Genomic DNA, 20,095 nt, shown 5'->3' on the forward strand with positions numbered 1-20,095 from the left:
GTAATGATAGATGGCCTTACTTCTCATATTGTAAGGTTCTTTATGAATGAATCGGACCAAAACTGCTATAGCAAAATGGCCATCGCAATGTTGTTTCAACAAAGTAAATTGCGTTTTTTTTGCTGCGGAACATATGAAAATTGAGAAATATTTTGCTCTGTTCTAACTAAAATATTTTATGTCCCGTTATAAATTCGAAACTTTTTAACATTGTTAATTACTTCGGTATTAAATAACAACAAATTGTGCTCACTGCAGTGCTATTTCAAGTAGTGTATGGTTACATTTTTTATGTGTGTGACTTAATGTTATGGTGACGGCGCTATATTGTTTGCTCAATGATCGCGTCATTCAATGAAAAATAGCATTCGTATCAAAAATACACGTTTTCTACATTGGTAGGATATCTAAAACGACATCCATCGTTATTTTGATTTGGTAAAAAAAGAAACATATTCGCCTTGTATCCAGTATTAAAGTGAGTATTATTGTCAACAAATCCCATGATCACATCATTCACAAATAAATAAATTCATCAAACTTTTGTTGTCTCTATTTTCAATTTATCTAGTTTGATCACCACATTTGAAAAGCTTTTTTGCTGCACCAGATTTTTGTTGGTTTACAACAACAACAACATTGAGTATAGCCAAAATGATTACTGACGTCCAGTTAGCCATTTTTGCCAACATTCTTGGCGTAACTCTATTTCTTCTTGTCGTTTTGTATCATTACATCGCTGTAAATTCATCTACATCCAATCATTAATTGAAAAATTACACAATTCATTTCAAACAGAAAAGATATTCTTTTATTTCCAACAACCACATTAACAGCTGGTGATTGGCTGAGGGAACAACTCAAAACGCAATGTAACAATTTCCTTTTTCACTTAAATTTTTTTTTCTCTTTCCTACTTTCTCTCAAAAAAAAATTTCTTCATGACAAAAAACAGAATTTTTATTTACTTTTATCATTTGGTGACTAAATTGGTCATGGTTGGCAAATATGTTGAGCTAGATATTAACTAAAAAAAATATGTCTTGAGTGGCTTTAAGAAATAAAAATTCTGTTTTTGTTTTGAAAATTTGTGATTCATTTATTCAATCTAATTATCGTTCATAATTTAATGTTTTTTTTTCAACAAGATTGCTGTTATCGCTAAATCAATGTTATTGTTTTTTTATTCAAAATCAAAACGAGACATTATATGAGACACCATAATGAAGTTTGATTACTCACAATTTTTTCGTGAAGAAGAAGACCATAATGATGAACTACTGGAGCAACAATATCAAGAATTTTTCGAAGTAATACGCATCTATTTAATCATTGTCTTAATATTGACAATGCTTTGTTTCATATCCAATGCCATCATATCGAAATATCGAAATAGAGATCTCAATTCCGAGGTAAATTCTTTTTATCTTTTTTTTATGTTTTATTCAATTTGGATCACCCCAAATAGGTTCCCTCAACTCGACAAGATCGACTTACCTATTATGTAGCTGTAAAATTATGTATGTTTGGCCTGGCTATTGCATTGGCCATTGGTCTTCTATTGCCGATGACCATCATTTCTAATGAAATCATCCTAATCTATCCGGAAAATCAATACCCGAATTTACGATGGTTAAATGATAAGCTAATCAAGCAGCTATGGCATTGTATATTTATCTTTTCAAATTTATGCTTCATTTTGATTCCGTTTTCATATTTCTTCGCCGAATCGACTGGATTTTCGCGATCCACTGATAATTTCTTTTCACGAATTTTGCAAGCTTTTCTGGAAACAACCTTAACGTTAACCATATTGTCATCTTGTATATTCATCGGTTTATCATCTATATTTCCCATATTTCAACCGAATTTCTTACAGTTAATCACATTTTGGTTAAATTTTCCATTCCTCTATTCTTGTATATCATTTGCTGGAGCCATTCTACTATTGGTTTGTACACCAAAAGGCATTTTAAATCTGGTCATTTTGCTAGACGAATACATGACACGTCCATATTCAGTCAATTCAACAGCCGAAAAATATGATCGAATTCTTATTAAAGAAACTGTGTTGCTTAGTCGTCAGCAGTTGCTCATCCGATATCGAAATAAATATGGCGATAATGCATCGAAAGTTTTTTCAATCGATCTCCTTCCATTGATCAAAGATTCGAAATTAAATGGTATAAAATCATTTAAAATAATTATTTTATTCTAATCTTTTTTTTATTTTAGATCTAAAGTCTTTATCTCCAGAAGCTTTAGTCGATACAATTGAAAAACATGAAAACCAACGGCAAAAACTGTCTATGAAATTGTCCGTTTCATGGATTCGTTCAAAAATTCCTTGGTTAATGTATCCGCTTGCGATGGCATTATTGATTGTTACAACGGCATTTTCTTGTGCCATTGTGTTGATAAATTTGTTGGTAACATTGTTTAATTTCGAAGATACAAGCGCTGAACCATTAGTGTTGGGTATCGCTTCTTTCTCAAAGATGGGCTTGTTAGGAGCATCAGTTCAAACATTGTTAATTTTTTACATTTGGTGTGCATCACTTGTTGGTTTATATTCATTACCTGGTCTTGGATGTCTTCGACCGATTGCAGGTCAGACACCATTCTTCAAGATAATGCTAAATTGCCTTTTGGTCCTGATATTAAGTTCTGCATTGCCAATATTTTTCCGTACAGTTGGCATCACCAATTTCGATCTTTTCGGTAGTTTCGGCCAAATTGTTTGGATACGGAACTATCATTTAGTATTGGGCTATAATGGCGCTTTTCTGGTTGCTCTCACACTATGTCTCTGTCATAGTATTGTACTAAAATTGAGCAAAGAATTCTTCTACCGTTGTCATCGGCTTTATTGCTATCTGAACGAATTGGTCAAATCTTTTCCTAAACAATTTAATCGCTTTAAAACTATCTGTAAAAATGGTCGTATTTCATGGAATCGTAATCATCCTGGGCAAAATTCTATCACTCATCCAAACCCCTCTGGATCATCATCTTTATCGAATAGCCGGCTAAAGTCTTTCTATTTTCCACTTAGTAATTCTCTGTGCATTGTATTTACATATTTAATGTCATTATTACAGCTACGTAAAACGCTACATTCAACGGCTACTTCACCAATGGCAATCGAAAAGAAATTGTCCTAATTTCATCTTTATTTAACTTTATTTTTAATCTCATTTGAATCTAACAAAAAAAATTTGATTTTCTATTTAGTCATTAATGTCAAACATCTCACCGAACACACATCATTCGTAACTTGAAAGGGCTTTATCCCATTAAATCGTTCTATATAAAATCTACCAATATAAATCTAAACCTAATGAGAGCGATTTAAGTGAAAAATTTAAACGTTTTGTTGTTTCAAAAAATATTTTGCGTTGTGACATTTTTTTTTCTTTTTTCTTTTTGTAAATTAAAAGCTGACCAAAAATTCGTAATATTTGTTCATGAGTTGTTTTATATATATCAGTCTATAAAAATCAAATCTAAGAATAAAGCGACATCTTTATGTAAATGGTTGCAACTAACAATCACTAATAAACAACAAAAAAAACGAGAATCCCAAATTATTTCGATAATAAATTTTTAGGTATCATCATGTTTAAAAAAGATAACGATCCTAATTCTAGCCATCGTAAAAGTGTTTCCGGAATATTAAAAAAATCCATTTCGACTAACAAAACGAATGTGGCTAGCAAATCTAATGCTCAAACTTCATTTTCCAACAAAAACGATGTATGCTCGATGAATGATTCAAAAGCCAAGATAAATGTAGAATTTGAAAGCAATGATTCCTCAGAAGTTTCGAGCCAATCGATAAATGATGTGAATAAAGAAGAAATGCCAACTTCGACAGCAACGGAAAAATGTATTATATTGCCGTCAACATCGAAACAGATGAGCAAACTTAATCTAGTCTTAAATAATTTAAATCAGAAACCTATGGATCAATCATCGGATGATGATGAGCAAAGTTTGGACAGTTCTTCATCACAAATTTTTTCGAATTCAGGGAATGGAAATCATCCAATCATTGATCCGCAATCATCTGCATTGAGAATAAACAATAATGCTAATTCAATTCAATTAAGCTCATCGACTGATTCTGAAGATTTTGATTTTATCACTGATTTCAATAACATTACCGTTTCGAGTACGTCATTATTTTGCTTTATCCATATTCATCTGTAAACCGTTTATTTTATTTTATTTTTTTTTTTTTAGATATTCCACCAAATAATTTATCAATGGTAATTCTCAACATTATTCAAAAGCTAATTAGAATAATAATTTTTACCAAAATTATAGGATCCAATGCGACCAGTGAATCATAAATGTTCGAAACAATCTCATTCATCACTAGTGGGCCATGAACATCAATCTACTTCGAATGATATTCCGATGATTCGCAATTGTTCATCCATACCAAACAATATGAATTTTTTGAAGCATTGTTTGAAAACCATAGAAATGAATATTACATCCAAAACAAATCGAATCGCTGATTTTGGCAGTAATAATAATACTTGTTTAAATAGCAATTGTAGTAGTATGATCAATTCACTTGCATATAATTGTAATCATAAATGTAATTGTAATAATCATCTTCATCATTCTCAATATCAGCATCAGCCACTTCATAATATTCGAACAACAGGTCCGTCATTGTTGGAACAACATATGAATCAACAATTAATCAAGAGTAACTACCAACAGCAAAAAGATAACGGAAACAATTTGGAAATGATTAGTTCGATCCAGGCAACCAAGATCATAAGCAATCATTCTAATATTGACAATATAAACAGTTCGAATACGAACCTTACATCTACTGCTGTAACGACATTGACCAGTTCATCCACTGGTCTCCCAGTATCAGCATTGACAGCCATGGAATCACCAAAAATATTGAATAATCGTTCGCATAATTGGCAAGCATACATGCCTACATTGAAACACAGAATGGCTACCATTTTCAATCGTGATATTTTAGCCGATGTATATTTTCTTGTTGGAAAAAAATCGAAAACACGATTTGCAGCACATAAATTTGTACTTTCGATTGGTAGTGCTGTATTCAATGCAATGTTTAATGGACTTTTATCCAAAAGTTCTGATTGTGGTGATAGAATAGATGGAACAGAAGATGATACTCATGAGATTGAACTGCCTGACATTGAGCCAGAAGCATTTAAAGCTTTGCTTCGTTTTTTATATTTGGATGAAGTAGATATTGACGCTGAAACTGTAATGACTACATTATATGCTGCAAAAAAATATGAAATCCTATCGTTAGAAGCTGAATGTGTCAATTTTTTGAAAGCCAATCTGAATCCAGAGAATGCTTTCATGTTATTAACACAAGCTCGATTATTCGATGAAACGAATTTGGCTGAATTATGTTTGGATACCATTGATAAACACACAATTAATTCACTTCAATCGGAATATTTTCTCGACATTGACCTGAATACATTGAAAATTGTTCTTGGTCGTGATACTTTACGAATTAGGGAAGCTTCGTTGTTTGCTGCTATATTGAAATGGGCTGAATCAGAATGTATTCGCAAAAATTTGCAGGTCAATACCGAAAACAAACGACAAATTCTAGGCGATGCTGTCTATCTACTCCGATTTCCATTGATGACGATCGAAGAATTTGCCATGACAGCCGCACAATCCGGCTTGTTGACCGACAAAGAAGTTGTAAATTTATTTCTTTACTATACTATTGATTCCAAATGTGCTATACCGTTTTCATTTGAACCTCGTTGTTGTATCACTGGCGAAGAATATTCCGTGAATAGATTTCAACGAACAGAAAGTCGTTGGGGATATTCCGGATCAAGTGATCGTATTCGTTTCTTAACTGATCGTCCTATATTTGTAATCGGTTTTGGTCTTTATGGTTCCATCCAAGGACAATCGGAGTACGAAGCGATTATTGAAATAATTCATACTGGTTCGGAAAAAGTAATCGCTTCGAATAATACACGTTTCATGTCAGATGGATCTGATTCGACATTCAAAGTTATGTTTCAATATCCTGTCGAGATATCTCAAAATACTAATTATACTGCTTGTGCAACGTTGAAAGTATGTTCACATTATTATACTTATGCTTTCAGGAATAATTTTTTTTATCAATTGCAGGGTATCGATTCCTATTATGGAACGAATGGATGTCGTACATTGACTGTTAATCTTGACAAAGGACACAATGGCAAAGATACGGTAACATTTCAATTTAGTTATGCTGCTGGGTGTAACAATGGTACATCGATTGAAGATGGCCAAATTCCTGAAATTCTTTTTTATGTTTGAATAAATGTAACACACATAATAAACATTCGACGATAAGTTCATAATAAGTTCACTTGTGCAATTTTAATTTTTGGCTATTCACATGGGTTTTCTTTGATGTAAAATCGAAAGCTCGAACAAAATATTTGTTATTTGGCGTAATTGTATTTGTGATTTTACATTTTAAACTTTTGGTAACAATATCTGAATCGGCCAATAAACGGTTTTTGGCTAACATATATCTATCACTTTCATGTAAAATAAGATTAAACATTTCGATGAGAATGTCTAACGGTTTAAATTTTTGTCTCTGGAGTAATTGTTGAATATAAAGAAAGGGTTTTGGTCGCGAGCATAGTTCAGCTGTAAGGTTGTAGATGAAAGTTCCTTTCAATGCACATAACATAATGTCGGCATTGAATATATGTTTCAGATTGAAAATTTGGCCAAGAAAATCGATATTGTCCACACATGTTTGAAATGAATTGTAAAAATGTACTAATCGTGGCATATAAACTTTTGAACAGCTTAAAACAGGTAACGAACTAAATTGAATGAGGTTATTTTGAATCGTTTGACGACTTATCGAATCTAATTTGAGAAATATTGGTCCATTTGTACCATGGCAAAGATAACCAGTGAACCATATATTCATGAAGATGGCATACACGAATTCAAGCCAGATATGATCAGGAAAATTACGCAACATATACAGAAGAGCAAGTAACATAGATGAAAATGGAATTATTATCGTTGAATGATCAATTGAACAACACGTTTTTAGACGATCTAAAAGCTTCATAAGCGATTCATAGGCTTCTGGTTTTATTTGCAGAATCTGGAAGAAAAGACTTTTTCGTTCTTGAGAGTCCATTTGTTCGATAGCTGATAATTTTGGCAATAACTTTTTCTCCATGTTAATAATCGGTGTTATAGCATGTGCTTTGAATTCCATATTTTTACGACAATATCTTTTAATTTTTGCTGTGTTTTTATCTTGTGATCTCAGAATACCGTATATACATTGCAACAATTCATTGGCAGTCTCATATGATGATTGTGGGTAGGAAAAATCCTCGACTAATGGTCGACACCAATCGATACGGGCATTAATGATTGACAATAGGCGGCAATGAATTTGTTTATGAACAAATTTAGATCGCATCCACCTTGGAATATTAATATTTTCAATGAACAATCTAGATATATTTTCCTCAAGATAAGTTCGATGATCGATTGGTTTTTGAGTATGAATGGACCTTTCCAATAGCAAATAATGTTTCTTAATGATTTCGATTAAATGGTGATCAGTGTTTCTCAAAATGACACCCATATGACCGATCAATGACTTTAATGTGTCATGTTTGGCGATCCATATGAAAACATCGTTGATTAATTTTTGTCGATCTTTATGTGACGATATTCGCCGGGTAAACATTGCCATAGTTTCATTATCCACATAATCATTACCCAACATAAATCCAATAATTTGTACAAGATCCAGATTAATTTTTGGATATGGTCGTTTAAGATTTTCGACGCAATAATAACGACATCTAATATAATAATGATCATCAGAATCACGATTAACGACCACATCGAAATCGAATAATGATTGAAGATTTACAATACCAGCTGGAAGGTTAAATAGAAGAAAATCACTATCATTAGAAAGAATGGGGCATTCAAGATCATAAGCAATTTGTATGATAGTTTGATCCGCTTCATAACAGGTCTGGAAAACTGGAATACCAAGACGTTCCAATTGCAACCTATAGATACTGTCGGCCAACAAAGGCATAACACCTTCAATGAAATAATTATTGGCATAGATCTTATGGGCATTATTCAACGCTATATCGACACGTTTGAGCAACGTTTTTAATTTTTCCAATGATGGATCAATTGCTCCATCAAATACAACGATCGGTTGGATGTTACATTTTAGAAGACTCTTGAAAAACTGTTGAACATGTCGAGCCAATTGATCATAATCTCCACCATACATATGATCATTTACATTTTGTTGATATTTGAAAAATTGTTGGTAAACTAAGTTATACCCATCGATGACCAGAACCGTGTCTTTTAATTGATGAATTTTGAAATAATCATTTCGATTCATAAACGACAAAAGCCCTTGTACGCCCATGTTCTATACAAATATCACAATATTCTATAGAATCCAATCATAAAAGAAGAAACAATCGTGTGCAAAATTCCACCACTCACCATCAAATTAGTGAGATAACATGGGTGTTATATCCAAATCTAACGATTGTTGATCAAATCAACAGACACGTGACATGTAAAATGCTGCCTTTTTAGAAATGGTTTCCAGTATCACTAGATTTCGCTACATTCACTCATTATTTTCGAACCAATTTTTAAAATAATGCATTTATGGTAATGATGACTGAACTTTAATGTTATTTAATATTATCATGTATATCATAATAATTATATATAATAAAGAGCATAATTGTATATTTTTTTTGTTCAACGTTAACTAATATGCACGGTAAAATGAAAAAAATTAACAGCCTACGACATGAATGAACAACATTCCCAATTCCTTAATTTGTATCAATTACTCGATATCGGTATCATCGAATTGTTGTCCTTTCGATCCGATCATTGATATTGTTGATTGTTTCGGTTGAGACATTTGCTTTAAAAGTTCATTTGTCATAACCTTTTTCAAATAACGCTTAATAATAAAAAATAAATGATGAACAAATGAAATATTAGAAAATCAATTAAATTTTGGTTATAATGGAATAATAATTCTCAACTTACTTCATTAGCAACTTGATAATATTGTAGCAACAATTGAAAAACAGGATCTGGTAATGTTTTTTGCATGACTGCAAGAAATTCGTTCTTTTGGGAACAAACCACGGTTGCATTGGCCAAATGAAAAGCGGCTTTCTCATAATCTCCTATGAAACGAAATTTGGATAAACGATAACTAATACAGTAATAGTGAATATAAAGTACAAACCATTCATTAAAAGATCATCGCTGGCTTGTACTTCTTTTAAGAAATATGGTTGTAATTCACTTGGATCGGTAAATAATGGAATATCTGATTCCAGTGAATTTTCCTTTGATCTTTTGGCTTTTAAACGCTCTTTAAACAGAAACGGATTTAGAAAAAAATTGTCATTTTTCACAATTGTTGAAAATGCTTACTTTCTTTAAGTTTAGCCTTAAAATCTGGAGCATTTCGACGTTTACGATCAAAATAAACACAATAGGCAACAAAAGCTGCCAAACCGATGGTCAATGAATTTCTCATCAAAGACATTTTGTTTATTAATTCGAGTGGCCCAATTAAATGATTATATATCCAAGCTAAATCGAGATCTAAATTATACCCGAATTAGAAATGAAACCAAAACAAGCATGTTAAAGTTCGAACTGATCGAGATTCACATTCACATTCAACAATCCAACAGCATCTATGTCCCATCATATAGAATGTTACCAACAACGCCATCTCTCTAATTTGTTTCTTTTTAGTTTTAGTATCCTCTACTCAATTTTAAACTTCATTGTAGAATCATCATCAGCACAATTAATTTGTGATCATGGATCAATGTAATAAAGATGACAAACCAACATCATCAAAATATTTTAAACCTGGATACATTTTCAAACGAGACCCGAAAAAAACTGGAAAAATTGATTCATTCGAATTCGATGACGACATTGATGATGAGAATTGTGATGAAATATTAAGCCAAGTGGTGATAAAGCCAAAGATCCCGAAGAGGGCCGAAGAACGGATGGAACAAATTCAATCACAACAGATTGATTTTACTGCTATAAAAAATAAGCCATCCGTTAGTATACCAACAACGTTTAAGGGGACCAACACCATTCTCGGTATGAAATTGTTCGGTTTTATTTTGAATATAATTTTTGTTATTTCTTTTGTCAGTAAATTCTAATCAACGAGAGAATAAATTGTTAAAGGAATTAGGTTATGTGCGTCCAGTTTTTACGGATTCAATATCACCGGCACATTTTTTACTCAACGACAATTGTTGCGCTCTGTTTCTCAGTCTCGTTTACCATATTGCCAATCCAAATTACATTTATGATCGTGTGAAAGAACTTCGAAACACATATCAATTATCTTTGCTGATTTTGCACATTGATCATCCAATATATGAGAATCCACTCAAAGAGCTGACTATAATGGCGATTAGAGCAAATTTTACTTTATTGGTCGCATGGTCACCTGAAGAAGCAGCTAAACATATTGAAAATTATCGTGTAAATGCTGACAAATCACCTAATATAATTATGGGACGAGCGTTTGATGATGAAGAAGTCGGGAGATCATCATCATCATCATCAACGATGAAAAAGAAATTGAATGCGAATCAAAGTAATGGCGTAATTGATGCATTAACCAGTGTTAAACACATTAATCGAACTAATGCAATCACATTGTTATCGACATTCGATACGGTGGAGAATCTAACGGAAGCGAAAATTGATGAGCTAACAATTTGCCCTGGCATTTCGATCGCTAAAGCCAAACAATTATATTCAATTTTTAATCGACCTTTTATTAAGCAATGAATTCTCGCAATCGTCCAGTTTCTTCTTCAGTGATGTGATTTCATCTAGAAATTTCTTTTGGTCATTCTGCTCTATAGATTCTCTCTTATCAACACGTACAATATCTTCAAAAGTTTGCCCATCTATCAACAATTTCAAACCATAATCATCCAGGATATATTCTAAATATGTTGTATATTCTTGTTTCGATAATTGATTCTTCGAGTGTAAAGAATCGATTAAATTCCATTCAATCTGACCTATCGGATCTAGATGTGAATAAACAGTTCCTAAATCTTGAAAAAGTTCATTAGAAAATTGGTTCATAGAATATATTAATAATCAAGTTACCACAAAATAGTTGTGATTTCATCTTTATAAGGTAAATACATTGATGTATTTCGGTTACGTTGCTAATCCATAACAAATCTTTAGATTCTCCTGCCAATTGGCATTCAAATTTAAGGACAACTTGTCTTTGAAATCCAACCATACATTCATCTCCATTGATATAGTGAAGAAAATCAAAATTTTCACTCGAAACATACCATTGCTTCCATATACCGAGTATAGCATGAAACGAATGATAATAATATTTTGATTTTTCATGCTGGGTTATGTTACGAAACATACAAACACGATAATAATATTTAGAATCTTCATAAATACAGCATTCATCCAATAATTCTCTCAGAATTTCCGGTCCTATAAAATTTCTTGGCTGCAATTCAATGCTAGCATTCACATCTGTTCGATGACGTTGATTCAATAAATTTTCATCGATATGTTTGAAATCAAGATGTCTTCATACAAAACACAATCGTTAATCAATATGCCGAATAAATTCAATAATACGTCGCTTACCCATGGAAATTATTAACGGATGAATGGGCAATCTTGACCTGCGTTTTCTTACAATAGCAGGTCATTATCCATAACCATATGAAAATGAAAATTTTTAACCACAACATGTTCATCATTTGATCGATTTGATAGTTTGTTTAACATTGCTGCAGTCATTTTTGTATTTATTATCAAAAATAGAAAATGTGATAACATACGATAAGATGACTCTATAATTTTGATTTCAATTTCGATTTATGATTAAGCGATTCGAATACTAGACGAGTAGCCTCTATAGCTGTTCCCCATGATAATGTGATACCATGAGCCCCATGACCATAATTATGAACAATATCGTTGCCGATTCCATTGGGTAATAGATGATATTCATGTTCAACTCGTACTGGTTGGCGATGTGGCCGTAATCCGACCCATTCGAATGCGATTTCAGCTTTCTGTAGGCTAGGTACCATTTCCGTGCATCGTTTCCAAATGGAAAAACTATCTAATTTACTTATAGCCATGTTGCTTGATCCGAATTCTTTGATTCCACCTACGGTAACGTAATCTCGTCCAGGAAGAACATAAGCACCATCGGCAAAGTAAAAATGTTTAATCCATGGTGCAATTACCTTGAATGCCTGGCCTCTAACTGGAATCAAACGAAAATCATCGGCAAGTTTTGCCGCTTGTAATCCGGTACAATTCACAATCACATCATAGTCGGATAATTCATCAAACGAATCGATATGGCGTTCTACAAAAGTACCACCTGAAGTTTCAATTTTCCGTTGCATATAAGGCAAATAATGTCGAGGATCAGTAATGATACTTGTCCAAGTTATACCGTATTTGAATTGTTCAGGAAAAAGTCTCCACCGTTCATCATCTGACATTACTTTCACTGAATTGGTTAATTTGGCCACCAATTCATTTTGCATACTTTCAGCGGAATAAGTACTGAGTTGATAACCCGAAATAAAACTATTGCCAGATTCTGGTTCATTAGAAGCAAGGAATGAATAATGCTGATAACTATCATTAGCCCATTGCTCAATCGATTGTCGATCACGGCCAATATTGATTTCAGGACGGAAAAAACCACCGGCTCCAAAACTAAGAGTTTTATCCAGAAATTTATCAGCAACAATAGTAACTCTAACCGACGGGATTGTTTGCAAGATATTCAAAGCCGACGATAAACCCACAACTCCGGCACCGATTACACAAACTTCGGCTTTTGATCCCCGAAACATTCTTGTCAACAATGTGGATCATAAGTTAAAGCTTATAAAAATTGAGAAACGGCGTATCAAAACAAAATGCGAACATTTTTATACACGCGCATGCGATTGAAGCTGTTTTATTAATCACAAATTTTTAATTTTATCACTTGTTCAATGTTTAAGTTTGATTATTTCCACATTCGTATATTGATATAAAGAACCGCTATAATCTTTTTCATTTTTAAACGGTTCAAACATGATTCGTGCAATTGTATTTTTTATTATTTTACCTGGATTTATAACGATAGTTCCATTGATGTTCTGAAACAGAGCGTAAATATTATTGTCACATATAAACGAGTTTAATTATCAACATATCATTAAACTTACGTAAACAAATGGCCGAAGCATTGAAGGTATAACAAGGATATGTGGGGTGACAACCATTGATAAATGATGATACAATGGGTATTCCATATTGACACTTTGATCAGGTGGCAATAATGGATAGAAATGACGATGTGAGATAATGTGCCCACACAAACGTTCAAGTCGTTCTGATTGAATTTTCGTGTTTGTCGATTTGATGCTGTATATAAAGGTAAAAAATTATTTTTGAGAATAATTGTTATTGCAATGAAAAACACTAACTTGTTAATTTCTTTTCGACTTAAATGTAACAGAATATCCGTTGATGTAACACCGAAGGATATGCCACCGATGTTTAATAATGCTGGATTCGAATAAGATCTTACATTTGAATATTCCTTAGCGAATTTGTTTTCCATAGGATACATCGGATAAACATTTGCTTGGCCCAATTCATTAGATGAAGGTATGATTACAATTTTCGTATGTATCGATCGGCTTTCAATTATATCCATCAATGCACGAATCTGATGCTGAATTAATCGTTCCAAACTCCATTGATATGGGTAGGAATTATCCACCAACGTATCTTGCAGGGACCATTTTTGAATTGCATCCAATTGTGATTCATCGAAAAATGGACCGAACAAAAGCAAAACATCCGGATTATATTTTTTAAGATAATCAGCAATTGCTTGCATGTAGCTCGTATCAGTTGGATCATTTTTTTTATTAGAATGAGGATCAAATTTCACGAAAGACCCACAAGCACAAATGATATTGAATGAATGTTGGCCCAGTAACACCGGTGGACATTTCAGTGGGAAATCGGGCACAATAAATTTAGCATAATCGATAAATTTTGTTACACTGATATAGTTGCCGGTGAAATTTTGTCCTTTCAAAATGACAATCTTGCCAGGAAATAAAGAAAAATCTAATTCACCATTTTCATTTGGTGAATTCTTGAAAAGTGATAAATCTAATGGAATGATTTCGCCACGATTCAATGAAAAAGGACCTTCAAGTTGTATAATCTGAGGGTTTAATTGGCCATTCGTCATACCGTAGCGTATTCGGCCAGCATACAATGTTTCAACAACGGTTTTAGTTTTCAGTCGAGTGGTCAATGAATCTTCATCGGCTATATCTTTTATTAAGCTCTGATCTGCATTCGAATCGGTGTCGTTTTCTTGACAAAAATTTTTCAATTCAAATATGAAATTATCCAAATGATCATTGAGTGCTTCATTGGACTCGAGAAATTTAGATGACATAAATTTGAATGGTTCTTTTAAAGCAATCGTTGGCGTCATATAATTAAGATCAAAATCGGACTTTACTTTTTGACACATCCATTCTTTATCATTCAAAGAATTGCCAAAGTATAGAATGATTCGCGATAATTCTGGAATATCAAATCTATGAAGTGAAATAATAATGATTAAAAAAATATAACTGATAAAAAGAATCTTTTCAGTCAAATATCATTGACTTACAAATAATCATCTTTCATGTCATCATTGTCGAAATAATCATCATGTTTTGCATTCGATTCAACATAATCTTGATCAATTGATGGCTCATCTACTTCAACTTCAAGATTGTTTTCCTCAAAATCCATTTTTATAAATTTATGAGCAAAATATATGCTGTGATAATTCAAAATACTAATTCAATAATAGACAGATGTTGAAACAATAAAACAAAAGCGCGCAAACAAATATATTTGTTGACACCCACATGGTCTTTTCAAATAAGCTGTGTGCTAAAAATTTAAACTTCAAATTCGAATTCATCGGAGAAATATATCCACAATAATTGTAGTACAATTTAAAATTATCGTCCAAATTCGATCAAAATCGAAAATCATTTGGTGCATACAGACAAACAAGCAAATAGATTCATCCAAAATGATTGATTATGTTCGAACATTGTCGTTAAACCTTGAATATATTGCTGAGGCTAACGAGAAGATTTATAACTATACGATGAACAAGGATCAATGTCCATCCACACCATCATAGTAGGGATGATCATGAATTACAAGAATGACTATAATACTAATTATAATCTATGAAATAAAAACTAATAAATCTGCACGATGATTATTCATCATCATCATCATCATGTTAATCATCATCATCATTGGTATTAATTTGATTGTTATTCGAGATCGTAAATATATTGAATTTAACGCAAATCGAAATAATAATAATATAATTCAAACTCAACGAATCATCATCGTACGAAAATCGAACACTAAGAAAAAATGAACGAGAGCAAATTCGAGAGGATCAATGAAAAGCCAAAGCGTTCATGGATCCATGATGACGATCTTTCGTTGATGACGATTATTAGCTGGATGGCCAAAATGGCGGTCACATGTGGGAACACACTCATAGAAGAGTGTGTGTTTATATATATAATAATAATGATGGAACAACAACAAGGCAATATAATATGGAGGCCATTACTCACCATCATAACATCATGATGATGATTATGATGAAAATGAAACGACAAACGAGTTACTTCCGAGTTTTCTTTTTCAACAGCATCATCATCATCAACATTAATATCGAAAAGTCAATTTATGTGTGTGTGTGTGTGTGTATGTATATCTTCGTGTTGCCTTGTCATCGAGCTAGCAATGGCCGCCAAACATTTATTTGATAGCACCATGAACATTTTGAATACACCATTAGAAAATCATTGAATATCATTCATTGATCGAATAGCAGAATCATGATTTTATTTATGCTAAACCAATGTTGTGAAAATGATGAAAAAATTCCCATATAATTAATATATGTTATAACTAAAATTTTTTACCTTCAATTTTTTTTATTCATTCATCATTTAATTAAATTTTATCGACATTTCATTATTATATTTTGTTATTTATTCATGAAAACAAAATGATGTTTGTTGTTGTTGTGGTCGTCGTCGTTTTTTTTTCTTATAAAAATAAAATTGCAATTTATTATTTTTTCAAAAAAAAAATATTTTATATATCATTGAAAAGGACAATTAGTAAATTGAAAAAATATTATTATCAATTCATCCTTAGTTCAGATCGATTATAAGAATATAGAATTTTTTCCCCTATATAGAAAGAATTAATTTATACGAATGCAATATTAAAACATTCATGTAATTAATTCTTTTTTTTTTAATAATAAAATAGATTTTTTTTTTTTTTGGTTGTAAATTGGAAGATGTGATTGTGTGTGTGTGTGTGTGTGGCAAAGAAAAAATTGTATTGTAAAACATTTCTTAGAATAAAATATAGCTCGATCGATTCGGATGATGGTAGGACGAAATGGGTGTTGTTGATACATTTATATATTTACACACATACACACACACACACACACACGCAAGTATTGATGATGGCGAGATGCAATCGTAAATGATGATAATGATGATCAAGATGATGATGATGATAATGATAATGATAATAATGATGACAAGTTGGTTTTATATAGTCAGTTTTTTTACAAATATTAAAAAATGTTTTATACAAGAGAAACAAAAAAGAATACAATTCAAAGATCAGAGTTTTCGGTGGAGAACAAAAAAGAATTGTAAGACCATCACACCATTCATTTTTCCTTTCGATATTATTTTTTACGTCCACCATCAATGTATCCATTCTTCCACGAATGATGATGATGATGATGATGACGCGTTGATGATGTATTTGTCGTAGTCGAATTTGTCGTTGTTGATGATAAATTGGAATTGTTTCTTGTCAAAGAGGTAAAACGATGTGAATGATGTGATGAAGAATTGGATGATGACGATGAATGGCTATTATGATTACGATGATGATGATGATGATGACGATCTAGATTATTATTCTGCGATATTGACGATCCATTTCCACTACTGCCACCACCACCACCGCCCGCCGATGAAGAACCCCGTAATAATCGATCGAATTGACTGGATGGGAATTCGATACGCGGAAGTAGCGGTGAATCATCATGATAATGATCATGATATGATGGATAATGATGACGATTATTGTAATGATGATTATGATGATGGTGACCGATTGTCATCGTAATATTTGAATGCTGTTCGTGATGATGGTAGCGGTCGTATGGTTGATGATGAGTAAAAGAATTTATATGATTTCGATGTCGATGATGATGATGATGATGATGATGATGGCTCTTGTCCTCAGCAATACGATTGTTGCTGTGGATCAACAATTTTCCTATTGACGAACAGCATTCGTCCACACGATCATCGATTTCACCTATTTAAAAATAGTATCAAATTTACTTGTATAAATTGTTGTTGTTATAAATTTTCAATAACATCAAAAAAAAAACATTAAGTTTTGATAAAAATAAATCAAAACAATCAGAAAAAAATCGATCCTTAGAATCAAGCAATCGTAGTATGAATGGTCAAATTTTTGCTATACTTAGAAATGTTTGTCGATTATCATTATATTGATTATAATATAATGATTATAAAAATTGAGAAATCAGAAAAAATTTGACCACGAAACAAATGATATAATTAATTTCAATAATCGCAAATTCAATTGTTTATTATCATCGTTGTTCATAATAATAATAATTGAAATCAAATTATCAATCCAAAATCAATCTGCTATTATTATTATTATTATCTTTTGCTTAATATTTTCAATTTGTCTTTCAAAAAATATTAATCCATACAAAAACAAAACAAAAAAAAAACAGAAACAATGACAAATAAAAAAAAAACAAAATAAAACAGTCCATATGTTGTTCCAAATAAAATTTGGAACAAATGATTCAAACGTTGAATGAGAATTGCACGAACAATTGAAGACAAAAGAAAGAAAAAAACGGAACAAAGTTTTAATGATGATCAATAAGAACACGAGTTTCATTCAATGGTCTTACAAGATATATTCAGCCGTCAACGTTGAAACAAACAAATGAATGAATGAAAAGAAAAAAAAAACGTGAGATAGAGCAAAGTAAAGCCAAAATTGAAATAAATATTATAAAAAAAAAATCCTAAAGAGTGAAACTTGAACCAAAAGCAAGAGCAAGAGAAAGAAAAAATGGCTTACTGTAAAAGTTTAAATTGGAATACTATTTAGTTATTAGGGAAAAAGAGACAAGTTCACACTTGAATAACAAATGAATGCAACGGATGGATGAATGGCTGAATGAATTGAACGGGTTGAACTTAGTCACTTTGTGGTCAAATTATCATCATCATCATCATCATAATGAATATACATGGATAATGGATCAAAAGTATAATAACATGGATAAATTTTTTGAAAAGAAAAAATTCTATATGCAAAAAAAAATCCAAACATACAAAACAAACATGGATTCAAAAACTTGATTCAATAGAAATAATAAAAATATAATTATATACAAACACACATACACACTCAAAAAAAAGGAGGATATCTGAATGTTTTTTTTTTTTGCTTATAAATTCCAATGCTGATCATATATTATATACAAGTAATTGCAGTTATTATTATTATTCACAAGAATAAAAAATAAAAATCGAAGATGTCTATGATTTTTTGAATGAGAATGTAAAGTCGATTGTCAAGAATTTAAAAAAAGTAAAAAATACGATCCAAAAGTCAATTTTTTGGATCAAGTAATTGGTCATATTTGGTGATTATTGTGTTATATTAACAAGAAAAAAAACATCAATTCATTCATTGAATAAATGACATAATGGCATACACCGCTGTTTGTGTGCGTGTGTGTGTGTTCGCAAGAGAGAAATCCTCGTAATATGACGAAGGATCAAATCCATTTTTGATTGTTTCAAATTTGATTGTTGTTTGTCGATTATTCAAAAAAAAAAAAAAAATTCAAATAGGCCTGAAAAAAAAATTTAATAATATAATATAGAAGGAAACATTTGATTGTATAATTCAATGATGATGATGAATCTTGTATAACATTATTATAAATTTTTTTTCCTTCATAATTTAGAATCGAATGTTCACACAGGGACATTCGTACAATGTCAACCATTGGTGAAAAAAAAAAATTGTCTTTATCGAAGGACATTAGACAAACATCAAACATCAAACATCAACAACAATTTAGCACCACAATTGTCACGATTTTTGGTCTGTATGTGGCCATCAAAAATTTCTCATTAAATAATCGAAGAAATCATTGATCGAATCAATTGATATATCAATGGACATCATCAATGTCGACGAAATGAATAAAAATGAATAAAGTAAAAAAAATTGTCCAATGGCTTCATATCGAATCAATATAAAAATAGAAAAAAAACCAAATTTCACCGGCAATATACAATTATTATTATAATTTTTTTTTCCTTTAGAAGAGAATTTTTCAATTTTGGCTTTTTCAATTACAGTCCAGTTATTATTAATATTCGGTAATACATGTGTTCAGGCCAGTCTCTCTCTTTCTCTCATTGTCTCATTCATTTATTTTTTTTTTTCGGCGCGAAATCTGATTATCTATACAAGTCAGGTATCACTTTCTTTGGTTTCTCTTTTTTTTTCTTTCTCTCTAAATCTATCTATCATTTGTATTCATCATCATCGAAAAAAAAATCAAAAGATCACTTCCTTGAATTCTCAATAAATAATGAATTTCTCTTCACAAAGCAGATTTTTCTTTTCTCAATTCAATTTTAAATGCAATGAACAAAAAAAACACAATACATGATGATTATGATGATTTTTTTTCAAATCATATTAATTGCGGTTAGATTTTTATTGTTGTTGT

General features: G+C 31.5%; 8 protein-coding genes across 9 annotated transcripts; 3 read left to right on the forward strand and 5 right to left on the reverse strand.

Moving 5' to 3' along the window:
• Positions 1-48: 48 nt before the first annotated feature.
• lili (LMBR1-like protein lilipod) lies at positions 49-3,458 on the forward strand. The gene is made up of 5 exons (XM_075735494.1): positions 49-478; positions 572-872; positions 1,149-1,412; positions 1,469-2,183; positions 2,236-3,458. Exons 3-5 carry the CDS (start codon positions 1,224-1,226, stop codon positions 3,162-3,164), a joined length of 1,833 nt encoding a protein of 610 aa, XP_075591609.1. The 5' UTR covers positions 49-478; positions 572-872; positions 1,149-1,223; the 3' UTR covers positions 3,165-3,458.
• Positions 3,459-3,488: 30 nt separating this feature from the next.
• On the forward strand, positions 3,489-6,606 carry LOC124491812 (BTB/POZ domain-containing protein 2). The gene is made up of 4 exons (XM_047054510.2): positions 3,489-4,174; positions 4,246-4,271; positions 4,330-6,117; positions 6,175-6,606. Exons 1-4 carry the CDS (start codon positions 3,619-3,621, stop codon positions 6,343-6,345), a joined length of 2,541 nt encoding a protein of 846 aa, XP_046910466.2. The 5' UTR covers positions 3,489-3,618; the 3' UTR covers positions 6,346-6,606.
• ast (single-strand DNA endonuclease protein asteroid) lies at positions 6,381-8,610 on the reverse strand. Its single transcript, XM_047054518.2, has one exon. It carries the CDS (start codon positions 8,474-8,476, stop codon positions 6,395-6,397), a length of 2,082 nt encoding a protein of 693 aa, XP_046910474.2. The 5' UTR covers positions 8,477-8,610; the 3' UTR covers positions 6,381-6,394.
• Positions 8,611-8,724: 114 nt separating this feature from the next.
• On the reverse strand, positions 8,725-9,770 carry LOC124491859 (mitochondrial import receptor subunit TOM20 homolog B). Its single transcript, XM_047054576.2, has 4 exons — positions 9,520-9,770; positions 9,329-9,457; positions 9,124-9,266; positions 8,725-9,034 (listed from the first exon to the last, which is right to left on the reverse strand). The coding sequence occupies exons 1-4, from the start codon at positions 9,632-9,634 to the stop codon at positions 8,915-8,917; spliced, it is 507 nt and encodes a 168-aa protein (XP_046910532.1). The 5' UTR covers positions 9,635-9,770; the 3' UTR covers positions 8,725-8,914.
• A 53-nt stretch (positions 9,771-9,823) lies between these two features.
• On the forward strand, positions 9,824-13,366 carry Ercc1 (DNA excision repair protein Ercc1). Its single transcript, XM_047054558.2, has 3 exons — positions 9,824-10,215; positions 10,271-11,281; positions 11,335-13,366. Exons 1-2 carry the CDS (start codon positions 9,918-9,920, stop codon positions 10,918-10,920), a joined length of 948 nt encoding a protein of 315 aa, XP_046910514.2. The 5' UTR covers positions 9,824-9,917; the 3' UTR covers positions 10,921-11,281; positions 11,335-13,366.
• LOC124491841 (D-aspartate oxidase) lies at positions 11,896-12,998 on the reverse strand. Its single transcript, XM_047054551.2, has one exon. The coding sequence runs from the start codon at positions 12,996-12,998 to the stop codon at positions 11,973-11,975; it is 1,026 nt and encodes a 341-aa protein (XP_046910507.2). The 3' UTR covers positions 11,896-11,972.
• On the reverse strand, positions 13,074-15,039 carry PolA2 (DNA polymerase alpha subunit B). Its single transcript, XM_047054529.2, has 4 exons — positions 14,837-15,039; positions 13,620-14,759; positions 13,359-13,557; positions 13,074-13,289 (listed from the first exon to the last, which is right to left on the reverse strand). The coding sequence occupies exons 1-4, from the start codon at positions 14,959-14,961 to the stop codon at positions 13,140-13,142; spliced, it is 1,614 nt and encodes a 537-aa protein (XP_046910485.2). The 5' UTR covers positions 14,962-15,039; the 3' UTR covers positions 13,074-13,139.
• Positions 15,040-16,370: 1,331 nt separating this feature from the next.
• On the reverse strand, positions 16,371-18,630 carry LOC124493153 (uncharacterized). 2 transcript variants are annotated; one of them, XM_075735543.1, is made up of 2 exons: positions 18,421-18,630; positions 16,371-17,607 (listed from the first exon to the last, which is right to left on the reverse strand). In XM_075735543.1, the coding sequence occupies exon 2, from the start codon at positions 17,405-17,407 to the stop codon at positions 16,964-16,966; it is 444 nt and encodes a 147-aa protein (XP_075591658.1). In that variant the 5' UTR covers positions 17,408-17,607; positions 18,421-18,630; the 3' UTR covers positions 16,371-16,963. The 2 variants fall into 2 exon arrangements, with proteins under 2 accessions (XP_075591658.1, XP_075591655.1); XM_075735540.1 differs by lacking the exon at positions 18,421-18,630 and adding an exon at positions 17,779-18,404.
• Between the last annotated feature and the right edge of the window lie 1,465 nt (positions 18,631-20,095).

This window comes from Dermatophagoides farinae, chromosome 1, assembly GCF_024713945.1.
Source record: "Dermatophagoides farinae isolate YC_2012a chromosome 1, ASM2471394v1, whole genome shotgun sequence".
Lineage (NCBI taxonomy): Eukaryota > Metazoa > Arthropoda > Arachnida > Sarcoptiformes > Pyroglyphidae > Dermatophagoides > Dermatophagoides farinae.

Coding starts and splice junctions, on each gene's coding strand:
- lili (XM_075735494.1), top strand. CDS start 1,224: ATGAAGTTTGATTACTCACAATTTTTTCGTGAAGAAGAAGACCATAAT. Junction 1,413..1,468: donor ATAGAGATCTCAATTCCGAG/GTAAATTCTTTT, acceptor CACCCCAAATAG/GTTCCCTCAACTCGACAAGA. Junction 2,184..2,235: donor CAAAGATTCGAAATTAAATG/GTATAAAATCAT, acceptor TTTTTATTTTAG/ATCTAAAGTCTTTATCTCCA.
- LOC124491812 (XM_047054510.2), top strand. CDS start 3,619: ATGTTTAAAAAAGATAACGATCCTAATTCTAGCCATCGTAAAAGTGTT. Junction 4,175..4,245: donor CAATAACATTACCGTTTCGA/GTACGTCATTAT, acceptor TTTTTTTTTTAG/ATATTCCACCAAATAATTTA. Junction 4,272..4,329: donor CACCAAATAATTTATCAATG/GTAATTCTCAAC, acceptor CCAAAATTATAG/GATCCAATGCGACCAGTGAA.
- ast (XM_047054518.2), bottom strand. CDS start 8,476: ATGGGCGTACAAGGGCTTTTGTCGTTTATGAATCGAAATGATTATTTC.
- LOC124491859 (XM_047054576.2), bottom strand. CDS start 9,634: ATGTCTTTGATGAGAAATTCATTGACCATCGGTTTGGCAGCTTTTGTT. Junction 9,267..9,328: donor CGATGATCTTTTAATGAATG/GTTTGTACTTTA, acceptor TTCGTTTCATAG/GAGATTATGAGAAAGCCGCT. Junction 9,035..9,123: donor ATTATCAAGTTGCTAATGAA/GTAAGTTGAGAA, acceptor TTTATTATTAAG/CGTTATTTGAAAAAGGTTAT.
- Ercc1 (XM_047054558.2), top strand. CDS start 9,918: ATGGATCAATGTAATAAAGATGACAAACCAACATCATCAAAATATTTT. Junction 10,216..10,270: donor GGGGACCAACACCATTCTCG/GTATGAAATTGT, acceptor TTCTTTTGTCAG/TAAATTCTAATCAACGAGAG.
- LOC124491841 (XM_047054551.2), bottom strand. CDS start 12,998: ATGTTTCGGGGATCAAAAGCCGAAGTTTGTGTAATCGGTGCCGGAGTT.
- PolA2 (XM_047054529.2), bottom strand. CDS start 14,961: ATGGATTTTGAGGAAAACAATCTTGAAGTTGAAGTAGATGAGCCATCA. Junction 13,558..13,619: donor AGTCGAAAAGAAATTAACAA/GTTAGTGTTTTT, acceptor CTTTATATACAG/CATCAAATCGACAAACACGA. Junction 13,290..13,358: donor TGCTTCGGCCATTTGTTTAC/GTAAGTTTAATG, acceptor GCTCTGTTTCAG/AACATCAATGGAACTATCGT.
- LOC124493153 (XM_075735543.1), bottom strand. CDS start 17,407: ATGACAATCGGTCACCATCATCATAATCATCATTACAATAATCGTCAT.